The 19946-nt window shown below is 44.9% G+C and overlaps 1 protein-coding gene across 9 annotated transcripts in view; it reads right to left on the bottom strand.

Annotated features, from left to right (window-relative positions):
* PRUNE2 (prune homolog 2 with BCH domain) overlaps positions 1 to 19946 on the bottom strand; it is a 260827-nt gene that overhangs the window by 75051 nt on the left and 165830 nt on the right. For all 9 annotated transcript variants that reach the window (XM_076008613.1, XM_076008612.1, XM_012759788.3 and 6 more), the window contains exons 7-9: positions 19434 to 19592; positions 9474 to 16050; positions 8366 to 9143 (exon numbers count right to left, since the gene is read on the bottom strand). In XM_076008613.1, the coding sequence (XP_075864728.1) occupies positions 8366 to 9143; positions 9474 to 16050; positions 19434 to 19592 (7514 nt within the window). The remainder of the gene's footprint in view (positions 1 to 8365; positions 9144 to 9473; positions 16051 to 19433; positions 19593 to 19946) is intronic.

The following is a 19946-nucleotide window of genomic DNA, read 5'->3' as shown; positions in this document are numbered from 1 at the left end:
ATTTTATTCATTAGGTGAAGGCAGTTACAATTATTTTTTAAAATAAGAATTACTGCTTAAATGCAGTAAGTAGCATCCCGATTATTATATTGACAAAAAGGGCATGGTAAATGTCAAATTCCCCAGTGGAGTTTTAGTTATTCCCTGAAAGCCCAATTAATACTTTCAAGCTATTCTTTAACAAATTGAGGTTTAAAAGGTAAAAATGAAAAAGTTTTTTGAAGATTATATATTGTCAGCTGCTGCTTGAGTTGATACGCATTAACAGATGACTGAGTAGAACAATGTTTCCTCTCTGATAAGGAAAAGGCCATTCAAACTGAAGAGATTGTAATACCCATGGTGTATGCAACAGATGACCAAGAAAAAAACTGGATAGACACACCTATTTTTTTTCTCCATGAGGTTGAGTGGAGAATAACAGCATTCTCAGAAAACTGAAAGGCTATAAGAATCTTGGAGGAATTATAACAAACAGGAGAAATATGAGAACACTAAAAATAGATAACTATAGCTTCAAATTTCAAAAGAAGAGAAGAGATGGATTTTGAGATGCATCTATGTTGCTTCCAAACTAAATGTAGTACATCTCCCTTGAAAAAAGAAGCAGCAAACCCCAGAAATTATCACAGCTTCATTAAAAGCAAATTATGTTGGACAAACTTCATTTTCTTTTCCATTCATTCAAGCAGGCATTTTTATGGGGTGCCTAATATGTGGCAGGTGCTATTCTAAGCACCAGTGGCAGAGAGACAGACAAGACAATCCAAACTTCTGCTTTCCCAGAGGTTATGCTCTCATAGTGGAGACAGATACAACAAAATCAATTAAATAAATAAATAGAAGATATTTTCAGATAGAAAAAAAGTGGTAAGAAGAAGAGAAGGCAGGATGGAGCAGGGTTCGCAAAGTCAGCACGATTGACATTTGGGGCTGGATATCTTTTGCTGAGGAGGGTGCTCTTGTGCATTGCAAGACGTTGAGCAGCACCCTTGATCTCTACCCATTAGATGACAGTAGGACTCACCCCAGTTGTGACAACCAAAATGTCTCCAGACATTGGCAAGTATTCCCTGCTGGTTGAGAGCCAGCAGCTTGGACTTCTCTACAAAGAGTGACCCAATCCTGGACTTTTTTATAACCTTTGTTCCAAAAGAACTCTCACATAGGTCTTGGAAATAGATCCTCTACTGTACTAGAGGAACAGTTAACTAATTCTGTACATTAATATCTCAGTATACTTTTTAGAAGCTGAAGTTCCACCATTCTACCATTAAGCCAGCTGTGCTGAATAACTTCCGGTTGCTTCTTCAGCTCCACTCTCCTACTTTCTCCATCTTGTTTTCTACCCTGAAGGCTCCTCGCCCTCTGACTTCCACTGGGTTTTGACTGATAAGGACCTCGGTAGGAGATAAGAGGGAGAAAGGAGACAGAGGTGAAAATGCCTCTGGCTAGCTGTGTCTCCCTCAGGCTGTTACTGCTTCTCTCAAGGTGGCCTTTTCTACCGGAAATTCTCCTTCTGGATTCTGGTAACCACTCTCTCCCCTTGTAGGAAGGGGACTTGTAGGACTTGTAGGAAGAATAACAAGTATATTGCTACTATTCCTGGGCTACTGCATTATTCCTTGCGGGTTCTGCATACTTTGCCTCCATCTTTGTAAATACTCTTTTTTTTTTTTTTTTTTTTTTGAGACAGAGTCTCGCTCTGTTGCCTGGCCTAGAGTGCTGTGGCGTCAGCCTAGCTCACAGCAACCTCAAACTCCTGGGCTCAAGCAATCCTCCTGCCTCAGCCTCCCAAGTAGCTTGGGACTACAGGCAGGCACCACCATGCCCGGCTAATTTTTTCTATATATTTTTAGTTGGCCAATTAATTTCTTTCTATTTGTAGTAGAGACGAGGTCTCACTCTTGCTCAGGCTGGTTTTGAACTCCTGACCTTAAGCCATCCTCCTGCCTCGACCTCCCAGAGTGCTAAGATTACAGAGCCACCGTGCCTGGCCTGTAAATACTCTCTTTACTAAATATCTCTTGAATTTTCCTAATTTGAATGTGTCATCCCCTTCCTACTGTGTGTATATACTAATACACCCTTCTTTCAAAAGTCATGCCACCGCCCTGTCTTCTTCAAATACCATCAATTTTCATGGAGGTTTTTTTTTTCCTTGAAGGAAGCTATGCCACTAGTTTTGATATTTCAAGGTTCCAGCTGGAGAAGCACCTTGAATTTTTCCTCAAACTAGAAGGCAACACAACACAAATGGGTCCCTCTGTGGGTGTTCTTCCCACAGGACAGCTGAGTTATACTGCTGCATCTTGGCACCCATGGCTCTCTCTTGCTGTAAAATCCCTCACCACAAAATACCACATCTATAAATATTTGGAAAACTGAAATGAACATTGAGGGGCTTTGATTCTCTCTCTTCCCTTTGGCCTCTGGCCACGCGAGTTGGTCCCACACGCCACAGATGGGGAGCAGCCCACTGACGATGGCAGCACGCTCACGGGTCTGACATGATGGGAAGTATGTGTTCAGGCCTCAAAAGAGCTCAGTATGTCACCAGAGAGGCTGAAGAGTCAGGGATGAATTCTGGTTCAGTTATTCTCAAAATATCTCGTTGGGAATTTTGCTATTACACTGCATGTGCCTTTCAATGGTATAATGGGGGAAACAGGAAGGAATACACCAACCTATAGAAGAAGTTCAAGAAAAACACATTTGGCAGCTGTGTTTCATTGACAAGCATTGGGGTAGAAGTGAGAAGACTTAAGCTTAAGGTCCAACTTCACTTTCTCATTTCTGGGTGACATTAAGCAGTTCATTTATTAAGTCAGTTTGCTCATCTGCCTGGGAAATGGGGACAGTAAAACTTTCCCTGTCTGTCTCAAATGGCAGCTGAGTGGGCCAAAGAAAATAATATATTTTACAGGCTGCAAGCACTTATTACTGAAAGTCTGTTCTGGGTAGAGCTGACCAGAAATGCAGAGATGGACAGGGATTGGGGAAGGGGCACTAGAGAGAGAGTGTGGAAGAGAGAGAGAGAAAGAAAGAAAGTAGGAAAAGAAAGAAAGAAAAAGAAAAGAAAGGAGGAGACTAAGTCCTGAATTAAATTTCAAATATAAAGGAGTTTTAATAATACTTAATTATGGCCACCAACTCACCAAATATAATACACCAAAGAATCAAGTATACTTACAAAAATAAATTAAAACAGACCCAGTGCCAAATTTGGTCTTCCAGGTTTGGTGCAGGGAAAAGCCAAAAAACCATGAATAAACAAGGGAAACCTGGAGTTTCTGGAGTATCAACTTACCTCTGAGAAAGGGCAAATGTTCCAAAGTGGGATACAACTCAAAAAAGCCTTTTTCTCAGAGTGCCCATTACCCAACATTGAGAAAAAGAGTCTATGGATTATTTGTCTATTTCTCATTTTCAACATCTGCATGGGTAATAGACCCAATGTGCTAACTCCCCAACCATAAGTTATAGAGAAAGCCTGATTTCAAAGATCTCATGAAAAACAAAGGATCTAATAGTATCACTCACAGGTGAAAATATGAGTTCTTTTCCATAGTACTATTAGATAGGGAAAAAAAAAGCAAAACATTGACTAATTTTAAAGAAAGAATACATAGGGATCACCATAGAATTGGATTTTGTGGAATATGAAATATGCTGTTTAAAGGTCATTTTTATTTTCGGGAGTACTGAACACCTCACCTCATAGAGCTAGGAAATAAGATAACTTCACAAATATGAGGGTGGGTTACTTCTAGATACTTTGTTTCAAAAGTACCTGGTACAACTCCCTCTCCCTTCTCTCTCCTTACCCCCCTACTCCCATTGATGCATGTATCTTCAAAAGATTAGACAAATACTGTCAGTTTTCTCAGTCCTCTTGGAACTGATTTCCTTTTGTCACCTTGCACAGCTATTTCCTTGTCTATAGCTATAGAAAGACAATATACTTGTATATTGGTTGTCACCTTTTTATATAATTCAGATGGTGAGTTTAAATATTTTAATGGTTTGATGATTGCTTAGCATATAGGTCAGGCTTTTGACTATAATCTGTGATGCTTAATGTTACATGTCAACTTAGCTAGGCTACGGTGTCGAATTATTTGGTTCAAATGTCAGTTTAGATGTTGCTGTGAAGGTATTTTTTAAGATGTGATTAACACTGAAATCAGCAGACTTTGAGTAAAGCGAATTACCCTTCATAGTGTTGGTAGGCTTCATCCAATCAGTTGAAGGGTTTTTTTTTTTTTTTTTTTTTTTTTTTTTGAGACAGAGTCTCGCTCTGTTGCCTGGCCTAGAGTGCTGTGGCATCAGCCTAGCTCACAGCAACCTCAAACTCCTGGGCTCAAGCGATCCTGCTGCCTCAGCCTCCCGAGTAGCTGGGACTACAGGCATGCACCACCATGCCCGGCTAATTTTTTCTATATATATTTTTAGTTGGTCAATTAATTTATTTCTATTTTTGGTAGAAATGAGGTCTCACTCATGCTGGTTTCAAACTCCTGACCTCCAGCAATCCGCCCGCCTCGGCCTCCCAGAGTGCTAGGATTACAGGCGTGAGCCACCGCACCCGGCCCAGTTGAAGGTTTTAATAGTAATGCCAAAAGTTTCCGAAGGAAGGAATTCTTCTCAGAACTGTACTGCAGAAACTTACCTGAGTTTTCAGCCTGCTGCCCTGCAGAATTTGGACTCAACACTGCAATACTGACTCTTTCCCTGAGTTTCAAGTGTGCTGGCCTGGCCTGCAGATTTTGCTCTTGCCAGCTCCCATAGTTGCATGAGCCAAATCCTGAAAATCCTCTCAATAACTAGCTAGCTAGCTAGATAGATAGAGAGATACAGGTATAGATAGCTCCTGTTCTGTTTTTCTGAAAAACCCTAATACATAACCAAATTATCCCTTTCTTCACACATTATTCTTCCAACCATGCTTTCTTTAAAATAAACATCTAAATGTTTCCTTATTTTAAGAGAGGCGTGTGTGCTGCAGATTCCCCTGAAGATGTTCTCTGTGACCATGCAGGAATGATCAGGCACATCCATCAGTGTCTCGGTGAATTGATATTTGATCCTCTGCTGGACCAGCCTATGGCTGGAGGACGACCAAGGTGCCCGCAAAGACTTCTGGGAAAATCAATTCTAGGGCACGTGAATGGAGTGCTGAAAACCTCAAAGCAGAAAGGTTATCTCCTAACCCTAGTAAAAAGTTTTATTGACAAGGGTCACTAGGTGGAATATGAGGAAAAATGTATCTTTCTAATGTTTTTTCAGGCTTTAAAAATGTGGCTTGCTACTCCCAAAACAGTTTGGGAGCTGAGAGGGAGTGAAGCTGGGCAAGGGGAGGGAAGAAGCTGATTTGTAGCTGACGCAACATAGTGCATACTATGAACCTATTTCTATTTATGAAGAGCCTCTCAATTTTTTTTGAAGGATGGTCTTGATTTTGGATATTCTATCCTATGATCAGATTACGTGTCAGAAGACGTCTTCAGGTTTCATTTGGGAAACTATGGCCGTCTCATTGTACTGCTCCTGTGATTACCTTTCTGTCTCCAGGATTTCCTTACCTGATTCTTCCCATTTCACTTGGCTGGCCTCTGACCCTCTTCCCTGCCTTTCCAAATGATGACTTTCCTTTAAAGCCCATCTCTAATCAGATCTCTCAGAGATGTGGTACGACTTTCATGGGGCCTTGGCACTTCTGCCTTCATGGATCCCTTACATCATTAAAAAATTTATTTTACAACTGTGTTGGCATAAAGACAAATATAATCCATACAGGAGTATAATAATTATTTTCTTTTGAGTTTAAAAAACTTAAAACATTCTTATGAGCCCTGGGCACTCTGCCTTCTGTGTGTCTGATGGTGAGTAAGCCATCCCTGGTACCTGCTCCCTAAAGGAGCCCTAAACAGAAATCTCTCCTCTTATTTCCTCACTTGCATAATTCTTGTCTCACATAGTTGCCATTGTAATGTGACAGAGTGCATATAAAGTCTACAGCAAATGTCCCTAATTGGTAGCTATTTATATTAAAACTGATGTTGGTCATTAATTTTTTTTTATTTTTTTTTGAGACAGTCTGGCTGTTGCCAGGGCGAGTACCATGGCATCAGCCTAGCTCACTGCAACCTCAAACTCCTGTGCTCAAGCGATCCTCCTGCCTCAGCCTCCCAAGTAGCTGGGATTACAGATATGCACCATCATGCCTGGTTAGTTTTTTCTATTCTTTTTTTTCTTCTTTTTTTGAGTATGGCTTGGGTCTTGCTCTTGCTCAGGCTGGTCTCGAACTTCTGAGCTCAAGCTATCCTCCCGCCTCAGCCTCCCTGAGTGCTAGGATTACAGGCGTGAGCCACTGCACCAGCCTGCCTTCTTGACTTAAATATTACACTATTACCAGCCTTTTCATGTATGTCTAATTTAATTAAACTGTAAATTCCCAGAGAGCTAGGAGTATGTTTTAAACCAATGGTTGTCAAACTTTACTATGCCTCAGGACCTGCTGAAGCTCAGTTCCTGACTCATTTCTAACAACTACTCAGGTGATATCTATGCTGCTGGCCTTAGAGAACCACTATTTTAGACAACTCTGTCCCTTCCCCAAATCTAGCACAAAAGGAAACTTTCAAATACATTCAGAGTCAATTATTTAAGCAAAAGGTAATACAAATGCTGGTAGAAAAATTTGCCCCTGACCCCATTGTGAGAACAGTTTCATTACTATAGAGACTCAGTGGAGAAGGATGAGCAAAGAAATCTTGTTGAAAGAAAAAGTCCTGGTGGCACAACTGAACACGGACTGTCATCTGTTGGATTTCAGGGGCATGTGCAAAATGCAGACAAGAAGCCAAACAATAGCTCAGCCAACTCAAAGCTGCCTGAGTTCTTAGCTCAATCTATAACAATGCCAGCAGGGCTGCTGGGATCCATCTGCTACTCTCTTTCTGATAACGGATCTGGGGTCTCTCTGGAAGGAAATAGCTTGACAGGAAGAAAGAAAGATTAGGCCAACTGAAAATGTCTGGATTTATGAAGCTACACTCGAATAGGGTACAGCTTTTAACTCCTTATGGCACTTTCTGAACCCTTAATAAACCTCTGCTATTCTTTCTGTTGTCTCTGTTTGTTTCATCAATAAATGCCATTTGTGAATGCCAAAGCTCTCCTGTTCACAGTCTGTTTCCACACAAACTCAGTTCACAGAATTTAATACTGCAGGAAGGCTTGAGATCTTTCAGCCCATCCACTAATTTTACGGATGAGAAAACTTAAGTCTGGGGTTAATCCTAACATATAGAACCAATCATGATAGAGCCAGGCTGGAATCCAGCTTCCTTGCTCACTGTGGGGACGTGGTGAGTGTAGTGCTTTATACTCCCAAACTAAGGAGCAAAAGGAAATCTTTTCTCTACTACATTTTAAGGAGGAAACATGTTTTCTCCCGTCTACTTCAATTACTTTTCACAATTTGCCCTATTTTCCCTGGAAGCAGGAGGGCTTTATAAGGGTGAATTAAGAGAGCTGAAGAACACAGTGTCAGCAAAGCCTGAAAGCTTGAGGGCAGCAGTGACATCCTGGTCCCTGGTAAGTACTGCCCAGAAACATGGCACAGAGCAAATTATCAAAAACCATATGGTGAATGAATGAATGAGTTAGTGAACAAATGAATGATTGAATCACTGATTTGAAGGGGGTTTGCCAATTTTACAGCCATTTAGGGAACGAACATTTCACACTAACATGTGGAGTCTCCTTATCTCCCACCAGTGAGTTAGTTGCTTACATAAAACCAGAAAGCACCTTTCCTATAAGACAGGCAGCGTGTCAGGATGTCAAAGCTCATCCTTTCGAAGTGGAAAGTTTTGAATCCCAGAGTTCACTGTGGTTACTTAATTCTAGCCAAGGTGTAGAACCCTCAGGCCTTGAGTCCCCTGGCCTTACCCCACCCTTCTGACTCCCCTATCCCCCCGTAAGGATTAAATGAGATAATGTGTACCAACTGCCTTGCTCATAGTAGCTGGTGATTAACTATTAGTGCCACCTCCCTCTATTTCCAAATGCCTGTTTAAGAGTCAGGTGGGTATTGAAGTAGATGGTGAAGGGAGTTGGGAGGGTAGGTATAAGTTTGGATGAAAACAGAAGGGCGTTTTTCAGGTGAAAATGTGCACAAACCATCATTAGGGTTATAGTTATCTAGTAGCTGCTTTTACTGATGGTGTGCCTCACGGTAAATGTAACCAAAGCACCTATCATCTAGGTACTCTTCATAGTCCATAACACCTCGCCATTTCCCAGGCTTCTAAATAAAATGATTTTTAGGAAAAAGTAAAGCCAGCTTTTTGCTTACCCAGTTGATCTTGGTTTCCTGGTTCTGGGCTCAAGGAACTCTGTCTCCTCCTCCATTTCCGTGTCAGGGATCACGTTTTTCTGAGAAGGCTGTGGTGAAAGCATTTCCCATTCATTGTCATGGGTGACAGCCTGCAATGTCACTGCATCCGGGCTGGCCCTGCCTTGGCTCTTGTTCCTCCGTGATTGGCTGATCAGCCCAGAAGCTTCCTCTAGTGCTAAAGATTCTAGAGGCTTTATTTCTCCCAGAACCTGCATCTGGGGACCGTTGTTCATGCTGAGATCAGAGAATGGCTCCACAGTCTTGCCAGGCCATCCAGGCCCTGAGTCCCTGGCTTCTTCTGATGATGGATCACTAACCTCACTATGGCCCAACACCATCCAACTCTGATCTTGCACAGGGCTCTCAAGAGATGATCTCAACGATCTCTTGCCATCTTTGGAAGACATTCTCTCTGCAGAATGATCTTTTCTTTCGTTTGGGGAAGCAGGCTGACATGTGTCTGGGAGGCCTGCTAATTGAGTTCCTGGCAGCCCCGTTTTTTCGGAACTTATGTATGATTCTTCTAATTCAGATATGCTTTCTCTCACTTCACAGGCTTCTGGCTTCAGGGGTGAATTTTCTTCATGGTTTACAAGTATGTAATCCATGTGGAGTACATGAGGATCTTCATACTTCTCTGTGCATCTTTCCTCCTCGTATTTGAATTTTGTCTTCTCAGGCTCTTTGGTAGGAATTATTTTTTCTTCTTCCAACTCTAATATTTCCTTGCTAGCACCTAGAAGTGGAAGTTGAAGGTGAGAAGGGAAGAACAAGGATTAATTAACACATTATGTGATTTGTGATCTTTGCAAATATCATCTAAAAAGAGGTAACTTAAGAAATATCCTTATTTTGTAGAATGGTCTAATTTTCTTGTGCACTATCAGGGGTAGGTATGATTATACATATGCATTAGATCTTACTGCTGCTATACATAACTTGGTTAGGCATGCATTGCAAATGCGTTTCTGTCTCTCCTCATTGGTAGGAAGAATATGCCTTACAAATGCACTAGTTGAATCAAAGCGGCAGTTTCTTGGGGGTGGAGGAACGGGATGGTTCTTACCATTTGGTGATCCTATGTCTCCACCTGCTGGTAAATCAGAATTATCTGTTTCTACTTCCCAGTCAATGTTTGCTGGAGACAACATACTGGAGCCTGCTTCTTCAGGTAAAGAAATGGACTCAGGGTCTTCATCAATGTGCAGCACAACCAGCTGGGGTCCAGGCTGTCTGGTTTGGGGCTCAGCATGGTTTCCCTCATTTTGTCGATCAGGAAGGGCGGAAAGCACTATCTCTGCTGCTTTGCTCCCCGGAGTCTCATCCTCTGGAGACCCAGCTCCCTCTGCTGTGTCAGCACCGTGGGTAGGTTCTGTGAGATAGGACAAATCGAAGGGAGGTGTGTACGGTGCCAGCGGCTGCTTCAGAGCATCCTCCTCCAAAGGAGGGTCACCACCATAGAGGAAGTGTTCGGGCTCTTTCAGTAAGTCTTCATCGATATTCTGGCCCATTACTTCACATTCGAAATCCCCCCACGAGGCTTCAGATGAACAGATATCTTGCTTCCCAAGGTCCCCATCAACTGGTGTTTCAGGATGGCCTTCTGACAACGTCAGTTTACTCATGTCATCTATGGTTCCTGTGGATGTGTTGAGACCAGAGGCATCGCTGAAACTGTGATCAAAGGCAGCTTCGCTTACGTCCAGACAAGTGTCTGGGGCTAGCAAAGCATCAGTGACGGTGGCCGGATTCTCAGAAGCAAAAGGTGGCTCGCTGTCAGACAAGGCCCTTGCACCTGTCTGCCTCTCAGGAGACAAGCCTTCCGATACCCAAGAAGCATTTCCTTCCACAGTTGTCTCTTGGTGAGTTACAAAAATGCTAGTTCCCATATTTTCCATCCTTGGGGTTGTTCCGTCAACAAGTTCCAAAATTGGCGCTAGATCTGGGCTGGTTCCTTTTTCTGATGCTTTTAAACCCATACTGTTGTCACCATCTATTTCAGAAGGTTCAGGAGAACTTCTCTGAGAAGCCGGCTGGGAGGAGCCATGTATGTTTGCTTGGTTGCCAGTCGGAGGCAGTGGAATTGCATTTTCAGGATAGAGTTCAGAATTGTAGGGGACAAATTCCTGCCCAGGCTCCCAACTGGGCTCTTCGTCCTTCTCTGGCTCAGTGAGATAAAGCTCACTGGACCCCACGTCAGGTGCCATGTAAGCACTGATGTGCTGCTTAGAATCCTGCTTCGCTTCAGAGTCATGCCAGATATCAGGGCTGTGGGAAGCCTGAGAGTGGCTGTCGTGCTCGCAGTGAGTCAGTAGGTCAGGATTCTCGCCATCTGCTTTCAAACTGAAGGGCTGCTTTGCATCCGTCCACAAGTCAGGAGAAGCTGAGGCCAGTTGCCCACCCTCTTGGAAGTTGCCAGGTAAAATATCTGGAACAAAGGTACTTTGGGGACCTTCCCTGGGGCTGGAGCCATCCCATTCAGAGCCTGACTTCTTTATCAGTTGAGTGGGAGAACTGACAGCAGGGAAATTTTCTGTGGCAACACTCAAATTTGTCATTTCACTGAGGCTTGATTGTTCTTGTTCCCGCCAATTTGTTTCTTGACACTCAATGGTCGAAACATTAGATAAAACGCACCCATTGTCACCGGGGTGAGTCAATGCTGGGTCTGGGTGATCCCAGACTAACAGCACAGCACCTTGATGCTGCTCTTGGGTAGGCATTTCAGAATTTAGTTCCTCGCCAGCTGAAGACATGAAGGTTTGCTCTCTTGAATTATTTTCTCTAATTTGGTCCAGTATCACAAGCTGGCTAAACTGATCAGCATCTGGGTCTGGCTGCCTTGGTTGAATGTTCCAAAGCTGCTCACAGGGCTTCTCCCCGTCACCATCCAGAAAGGGTGACTGATATTTGTCACTGAAAGGGTTAGTATAGTGTGTTTCCGTGGACTCAGAATCACCCTGGATGGGGACGCCCCAGGGCCCCACATTCTGGTGTACTGAGGAATTTATCTCTAACACACCACTTGAGTCAGACAGTGCCCCTTCCAATGCACTCTCGATTGGTCTGCCTTCCCTTGGCGAGGTGTTCCACCACTCACTGCTCTCAGCCGAGAGGCCCAGCATCTCCAATTTAGACATGTCTTCATTCTTTGGTTCAGTGTTGGAAGATGGTTGCCATGGGACATCTCCTGTGTTCCTTGTTTCTAGAGAAGATCTTGTCTCCTTCTCCGCTGTGGTAGCCTGTATTTCAGTCTCCGATAGTGGTGAAAAATTCCAGTGTTCAGGGCTGCTTTGTTGATTGTCACCGAATGGGTCTGACTTACTCTCAGCTGGTTCTGGGCTGCCTAGGTGGTCAGAAACTTCCCCAGACTTGGGATCAGCTGTAGCCAAGAACTTATCAGATTCATTCAATGAATCCCAGGCTCTGGGTTCACTCTGAGCAACATGGCAAGTGGCCAGATGGCTCTCTGCCTCCACTGACTCTCCACCACCCACACCATCATCCTCAGAACCTGAGCTGGTTGAAATGACCGTGGCAACTGCTGGCTGCACAGTTTCAGGAATGTCACGTTCATCTTTCCCCTGATGGCTAACCATTAGATTTCTCTCCTCGTGTGCACCTGAATATTCAGAATATTTACCTGTTTCAGGACTGGATAAAGAGGATAAGGAGTCACCATCAATGGAGTCATCCCAAATCTCTAAAAATTTAGGAGCCTTGTGATCAAACTCATTCATTTTTTTTTCCTCTAAATTCTTCATTTCAGTAGTTACTTCTGTTTGGCCAGCAATGGTGGTAATTAGTCCAGATTCTTGGCGATTGTGCTCACTCCAGTCATCTCGGTTCTCTTTGTGATGCTCAGTACTGGGTTGCTGCCCCCAGGAAGACAGTGCAGCTGAAGAATCATCTAGGCCAGGACTTGACGCACTTGAACGAGAATAATCACTAGAAATACTGTCTTTGTCATGATTTCCAGATGAAATGGCTTCTGGAAGGCTGTTTTCAGTCCCCTTAACTTCAAGATTCTCAGTTATCTCAGGACTTGCATGACTCACATGCACATCACTGTCTAGAGGGCCATCCCGAATGTCAAGGCTTTGGAGAAATTCATGAGGGGGTTCTTTGTTCACTCTCTCTGGATCCAGGATGTTACATTCTTCCATTTTATCAAGATCCATTTCAGGTAACGATACATTTTTTGTTAACTTTATCCTACTTGAAATCTCAGCGGTTTCACCTGAATTTCTATGACTCATGAGGTACTTTTCATAGGCATCTTTTGCTTGAAGGTTGTCTGTGGACACCTCTGTTTGCACATCACAGGAGTCTAGATCGTAAGACTCCTTCTCATACTCTAAAACTTCCTCTGGTTCCTCAGTTTGAGGACTGAAAGTGACTGAAAGAGAGCTGATTTTGCCTGGTTCGATGCAGATTTCTTGCTGTTCAGATGCAACTGGAGAAGAGAGTTCCTGGTCACTTTGCCCTTTTTCAGAAATCCCGGAGACGCTGTCCACCCCAGAGCCAATCGCTTCCTCCTCACCGAGGAGGCCCCTGTCAGTAGCTCCACGGGCCTCCTTCTCACTTTCACTTTGTCCATAGCTATGACCTTCCCATGGATCTGAATGTGCAACATGCCCCGGGTTCTCAAGCCTGGTCACCAAGGACGCCATATCACTTTGCAGGGTCCCCCTCGGTGTGTCCCGGTGCTCAAGATGCGGTGTAAGTGCTCCTGACTCACTGGTCCCAGAGGCTTCTAGCACATCTGGGGTACGAGTGTCCTTAACATCTGCGGTGTGGCTGGGAGTTTCAGGAGGTAATCTGCTTTGTTCTGACTCTGTAATATCTGGTGAGTCTGGTAACATGAATGACGACATGTCTTTCTCTCTCATCACGGAATCCCAAATGCTGTCCGCGATCAGCTGTCCGCTTTTCTCGTTCACTGTGTGGTATCTGTTGGGAGCAGTGTCCTCGGTGTGCTCAGCAGGAACAGGGGGTTCCCAGTCTGCCTGATTCGCTTCCGGATACTCCGGGCCCCAGGGTTCCAGCTGTCTCACTGAAAATCGGGTTTCCGGCTCGGAGCCTTCAACCATGTACCCTTCTTCTTGGCCGTCACTGGTGATCGCCACACCCCCGCTGCAGTCGTCCCAGTCCAGATCATTGTCCATATCCGAGATCGTCGCGGTGGACTGAGTGTCCTCCAGAATCACTCTGTTCCACAAGTCCGGCGCGTCGGGGCCCGCCTGCCGCGAGTTGGTGCTGCTGTGCAGAAGCGAGAGCTGCCGGTTGGTCTCGTTGTACAGCTGCATCATGCCGGGGTCGTCGTAGCTGGACTGGCTGCTTTCCCCCACGTCTTCCTCCGCAGAGACGCTCTTGCCATCTGCCTGCTCGGGCTGGAGTAGATTTTCATCTGGGTCGAGAGCGGCATTCGTTTCAGAACTATCATCCTCACGAGGAGAAGCCCACATGTCTAGGTTCCCGGGCCCTGAACTGATTCGATTTCTGGGTGGCTCCAGCGGTGACTGAGGAGGAACTTCAGCTTCCTGTGCGGCAGAGTCAGCATCTTTTGCCTCAAAACCTTCCTCTTTAGCAAATGGCTTGCTTTCGGTTTCTTTCTCATCTCCAGCGAATGTTGGTGACGTGTAGGAGTCAGAGGTGGAGTAGTTGGTGTCTAAGGGGGAAGGCACCGAATCTTCCCCTATGTTGGACGCACTGTAATCAGAGCATTTATAGGACAAGAAGGAATCTTCCCAAGGAGCTAGGACATCTGACCCTCTTTTCTTAATATTCTCCTCAAAAAGGTTCCAGGCATCTACCTTTTCATATACCTTCCTCCTAGTGTTGGGATCTACTAAATCATTCTGACCATCCTTTGGTGGCTTAGAATTATTCCATGCGTGAGCCAGATCGGAACTGGGATTTCCAGATGCAAGGACATTATCCCTAGAGTCGTTGTTCTTCTTGCCCCACATTTCTGGAACTGCTTCATTATTTGCTTCACTGGGTGAGTTGTCCAGTAGGTCTTCTGAAGAAAAAGAAAACCCGCTTTTGGCCATGGCCCACTCATTTGGGTCCCTCACCGAAGGCGTCTCACCACTCGTGGGGTGCAGATTCCAGGTATTTTTTAAAGCTTCATCATTATCTTCTTTACCAAATGCACTCCAGCCTGGGAATGAGGCTGCAGCTGCTGGTTCACCGTCATCGGTAGGATTTCCCCACGGCCCAGGCATCACTGTGGGAGAGCGACCAGAATGCCACAAAGCAGCAAAGTCTTCTATCAGGTGGTTTGTCCCCTGAGGAACATCTGGCAAATGCAATTTCTCTGTGGGCAGGTTCTGAAACTGCAAACTTTCCTCATTTTGGTCTAAATTATCACTGTTACCTAGTTTAGCCTGACCAAATTCAGACTCCCAGGGACCTGACTTTGGGAATTCAAGACTCTTTGGCTGAAATACAGAATCTGAGGCCCTCCTATCAACTGAGCTTGACTTATGATCTTTCCACGATTCAGGGCTCTGGAAGACAGATTCCTGTTCACTGGAACTCCATGCATCTGCAATATTTTTGTTGTCAATTTCCAAACCACCCCACCAGCTGCGACACCGTGCACGGGTCTGAGGTGGCCCCATGTGATCTGTGTCAATTGCTTTTGGGGCCATATCTTCTGGATAGAGTGAGTCTGGTTCTTCAGTGGATGGTGAACTTTCTACAAAGCTATTCCTAGGTGTTGGTGGGATCCTCTTTCCAACATTTTTTGGCCTTTCTGGCAAAGGAGAATCATCTCCCACAAAACCTGTCAGGCTCAAATTTCTTTCAGAGTTATCTCCGGGACTTTCTTGTCTTGGAACAAACTCATCATCAAATGCTGCAAGGCGGTCTTTGCCAGCGCCTGACAAGAGTGAACTGGATGAATGGTTAGACATGTTGATGCCTGTCCCATCAAGTCCTTTAGGCCCAGCAGGGAGCTGTCCTTCTGATGAATCGCTGTTGGGGAAGAAGTCATCTGCCGGGGAGTAGTCTGCAGAATGGGAAGATGGTTGGGACTGCCCAGAAGCCATGGGTGCTGGGTCAAAGTTGAAGAGGTCAAAGTGTTCACTGTGTTCTCCAGACCGTGCGTTCTCCTCTGCTACTGCCCCTTCGGGGATGGGACTGTAGGAATCAAGCCCTGGGAGGAGGGTGTGGTGAGGCCCAGCTCCTTCTCCCACTGGGCTGTCATCACTAAGGAAAACTGAGCTCTCCTTGGATGAACGGCTGCTCCTAATGGTGGCCAATCCGCTGTCCGGGCTAACGAGGTCTATGTTCGCATCCACCTGAGCCTGGTTCGAATCGTTGAGATCTGGAGGGTTTTCGATGAAATTCACAGAGCTGGGCTGTGGCTCTACGTCAGAACCATACAACTCCACAATCCCAGAAGAGCCCTGGGAGAGCGGGGCGCTGCCTGCCACTGCTTCTGTTGAGGACGTCCGGCTGTTGGAGACCATCTCTGAACACCTCCTGTTGATGACTTCCTTGACCAGGAGAACCACCTGATCACAAGTCACTGAAGGGTCCTCCTGCTGGTATACAAGGATCTCGTCACAGCCACAGTCAAAGGGCTCCAGTTCTAGGCAGGGGCTCTGACTCTCCTCCAGCTCACAGCAGATCTGTCAGGAGGCACAGGGGTTTATGTGAGCACTCAGGCAGTCTTTGCACTTTGCAATTCTTCTTTCTTAATTTTTTAAAAAATAAAATTAATCCGTGCTTACCCATTTTAAATGAAGACCTCAGACAATGGGGAATTATATAATGTAAAACATGGGAAGTCCCCCTTAATATGCCACCAACCCTTCCCCAATCCTATCAAAATGTCTTTTTGTTTAACTCAAAATCCAGCTGCTCAATTTTGGTGGCTCCTGAAAGTTATAGGTAAAGAGCCACAGCCCAGGTTCATCTTTCCTCACTGATGAATTAACTGCCTCATGTATCCACGGGTGGATAGAGGCAACGTTTCTACTTATTTCTTTTCTATAGCCTCCTTTCTGTCCTCCAGGAGCTCTTGTCTCTCTTGTCACGTGGCTATGGGTTTGCCCTGGCCATCCATCATCTAACTTCTTTTCCTCAGTGTAATATAATACCATCTTTCAACAGCGGTGTAACTTAAGTTTGCAAAAAAGCAGAGAATGCTGGTCGCTGACAAGAACTATGGGCAAACTGTTGGAACACAGGGAAATGGGCAGGAGAGAGGCTTTAGTTTAGGGTCAGGCAGCCAGGTCTGCTTTAACCTCTGATGGCCTCAGATGGCAAAGGAAAAAGTAGGAAAGACAAAGACGCGACCAGGGGCCCAAACAGCACTCAGGCCTTGGCTGTCCCTTCCTGCCCCAGGGAACACTCACATGGAGCCCAGACAAGCGACCTGACAGGCAGGGGGCGCTGTGATGGATGGTCAGTGCCAGGCCAGAACCGGGCTGTGGCTCTCTGATCTTAAGAAAATATTCGGAATATTTTCCCACACTGGGCCTTTGAAATGGCCCCACAGGATTAGTGGAGGTAAAAATAAAAAATAATAATAACCACCACCACTACCACGGCAGTGCTCACATAGACAGTAAGCATCATCATGACAATAATAATTAACATTGCTTGAATGCTTTTGCATGTTAAGCATGGTTCTAAGGGCTTTACAAGAATTATCTCCTTTAATCCTTACAGTAATTCTACAAGGTAGGGACTCTTTTTATCCCTATTTTATTGATGAAGAAACAGAAACACAGGAAGGTTAAATAACTTGTCCAACAAGTGAGGAAGGTTAGGTTCTGAATCCAGGTGGTCAAGCTGCAGAGGCCAAGTCCTAGCCAACTGTATGACCACACAGACAATGCGGGTCCCCCAGACACAGGTCTTGGCCCTGTCTGCATTGCTCCACATTCAGAGGAGCTGCCTTCAGCTATTGCTAGGGTGTGGCAGGTTTGGGAGCGTGGTAGTGGCTACTCTTCCACTTTTGTCCATTTTATTTTTTTGAGACAGAGTCTCACTCTATTGCCCTGAGTAGAGTGCCGTGGTGTCATCCTGGCTCACTGCAACCTCAAACTCCTGGGCTCAAGCGATCCTCCTGCCTCAGCCACCTGAATAACTGGGACTACAGGCATGTGCCTCGATGCCTGGCTAATTTTTCTATTTTTAGTAGAGACAGGGTCTTGCTCTTGCTCAGGTTGGTCTCGAACTATTGACCTCACACAATCCTCCTGCCTCGGCCTCCCAGAGTGCTAGGATTACAGGCATGAGCCACCGTGGCTGGCCTACTTTTGTCTATTTTAAATGTGACAGTTTTTTTTTTTTTTTTTTTTTTTTTTTTGAGACAGAGTCTCACTTTGTTGCCCAGGCTAGAGTGAGTGCCATGGTGTCAGCCTAGCTCACAGCAACCTCAAACTCCTGGGCTCAAGCAATCCTCCTGCCTCAGCCTCCCGAGTAGCTGGGACTACAGGCATGTGCCACCATGCCCGGCTAATTTTTTCTATATATATATTAGTTGGCCAATGGATTTCTTTCTATTTATAGTAGAGACGGGGTCTCGCTCTTGCTCAGGCTGGTTTCGAACTCCTGACCTCGAGCATCCGCCCGCCTCGGCCTCCCAGAGTGCTAGGATTACAGGCGTGAGCCACCGCACCCGGCCAAATGCGCCAGTTTTTAAGTTGGTTTGAAAAAGAGCTCTGCTGCTAAAAGTGATTTGAAAACCACTGTATTGGGGACCTTAAGGGACCTAAATCCTGTCCCTGGGAACCCAGTGACCAATGAGTAATTAATATACCACCAGCCCTTTTTAGCTTTGAAAACCAAATGCAGAGTAAAGCACATTGAAAACGCCACAGTCTGGTGATCCCATGCACAAATGCATGTGGGTCAGAGGAGCAGGTGCAAAATGTAACCACAGCAGGGGAAGGGGGGTCTCATGTTTGGAGTTGAGAAAGCAGAGAGAGCCTAAGAGAACCCACAACCACATGTCAAGAGAGACAAAAGCTCTTGGAGGACAGAAAGGAGGATGTAGAAATGAAATAGGTAGAGACTTTGCTTCTAGCCACGCATGGTGGATACACGAGGCATCTAACTCATCAGTGAGGAAAGATGCATGATGTAAGTGTTCTGGGCCCATGTTGTTCATATTATAATAAATCGTGTACATTATCATATTAGTTGTTAAGTACACCCAGTTTGATATATCCAGTGCTCTGTGTTGATTAATTTTCTCTAATTCTTTTTTTTTTCCCTAGACCTTGGGTTAAAAAACTCAGTTATAGACCTATAGAATCCAGTTAATTACTTAGAGTTTTAGTATGTGGAGACAAACTGACTTTGATTACGGCATCAGATCACCAGTTCCTAAACACTAGGCACCAAATTGGTATCGAGAAAGGAACTAATAAAGCTTGTTAGTTATTATCAACTTAATAGAAATTAATAGACTTAAAAGAAAACAGCACCCAAAGGAGGACTTGCCCTCATTTGGCTGAGAAAGATCTGATCTTTCACTCTATGTATTCAGTCTAGAAGAGAAATGCTAATGGGGCTTTTTAAAAAGGTCCAATGTGCAAAATATCCCCAATATTTCCTAAAACTCAAACCTCTAGGACGCTATCTCTTGGGCCAATTTTTTTTTTTTTTTTTTTTTTTTTTTGAGACAGAGTCTTGCCCTGGCTAGAGTGCAGTGACATCACAGTAACCCACTGCAACCTCAAACTCCTAGGCTTGAGTTAGCCTCCTGACTTAGCCTTCTGAGTAGCAGGGACTATAGGCAACCATGACCACACCCGGCTAATTTTTCTATTGTTTGTAGAGACAGGGTCTCACTCTTGCTCAGGCTGGTCTTGAACTCCTGAGCTCAAGTGATCCTCCCACCTCGGCCTCCCAACATGCTAGGATTACGGGAATGAGCAACCTCGCCCAGCTGTCAATTTCTTATATGCCACCAATCGGCCCCGTCTTGCACTGCATGTTCTGAGAGCCAGCAGGTTAGGATGCAGTGAAACCCGTCAGGCCTGGGGTAGGCGCTCACCTGACTGCAGAGCTCTAGGTTCTCGGAGTACACAGCGATCTGTCTTCTCGGCTGCTGCTCCTCTGACAGGTAGCTGGCGAACAGGATGAGGACATCAAAACCAAACTTGTCTGTAAATGCTTTTAAATCACTGGTGATATTGTTGTGAAACAGACAATTCTGCAACAAAAGAAAATTTGATATTAATGTCAAGCTGCCCACCTGTGAGGAGGTTTGCCACTACCTTGTCCAGTCTTATGACATATTAGGACAGATATTTGTTATTAAAGGCAAGTGAAATGAACAGTTGGCTTTGAAAACGTTTGGACACTTTCATGCTGTGGCTTAATCCTTTGCACTCGGATGTCGAGTGTGGATAATGTCGAGTAGATAATGAGAAAAAAGCAAGCGAGTGCAAAGGGTTAAAATACACTTTGCTTGTTTGTTTTCCCAATCCAAGTAAGGAAGGAGTTTTAGCCATTATTATTAAGAATAGTCTAGACAAGGAACAAATATCTTAACATTTTTGCCTAA

Source organism: Microcebus murinus, chromosome 12 (genome assembly GCF_040939455.1).
Source record: "Microcebus murinus isolate Inina chromosome 12, M.murinus_Inina_mat1.0, whole genome shotgun sequence".
Taxonomy (NCBI): domain Eukaryota; kingdom Metazoa; phylum Chordata; class Mammalia; order Primates; family Cheirogaleidae; genus Microcebus; species Microcebus murinus.
Note: the sequence above shows the minus strand (reverse complement) of the source record. Positions and strands in the feature narration are given on the sequence as shown.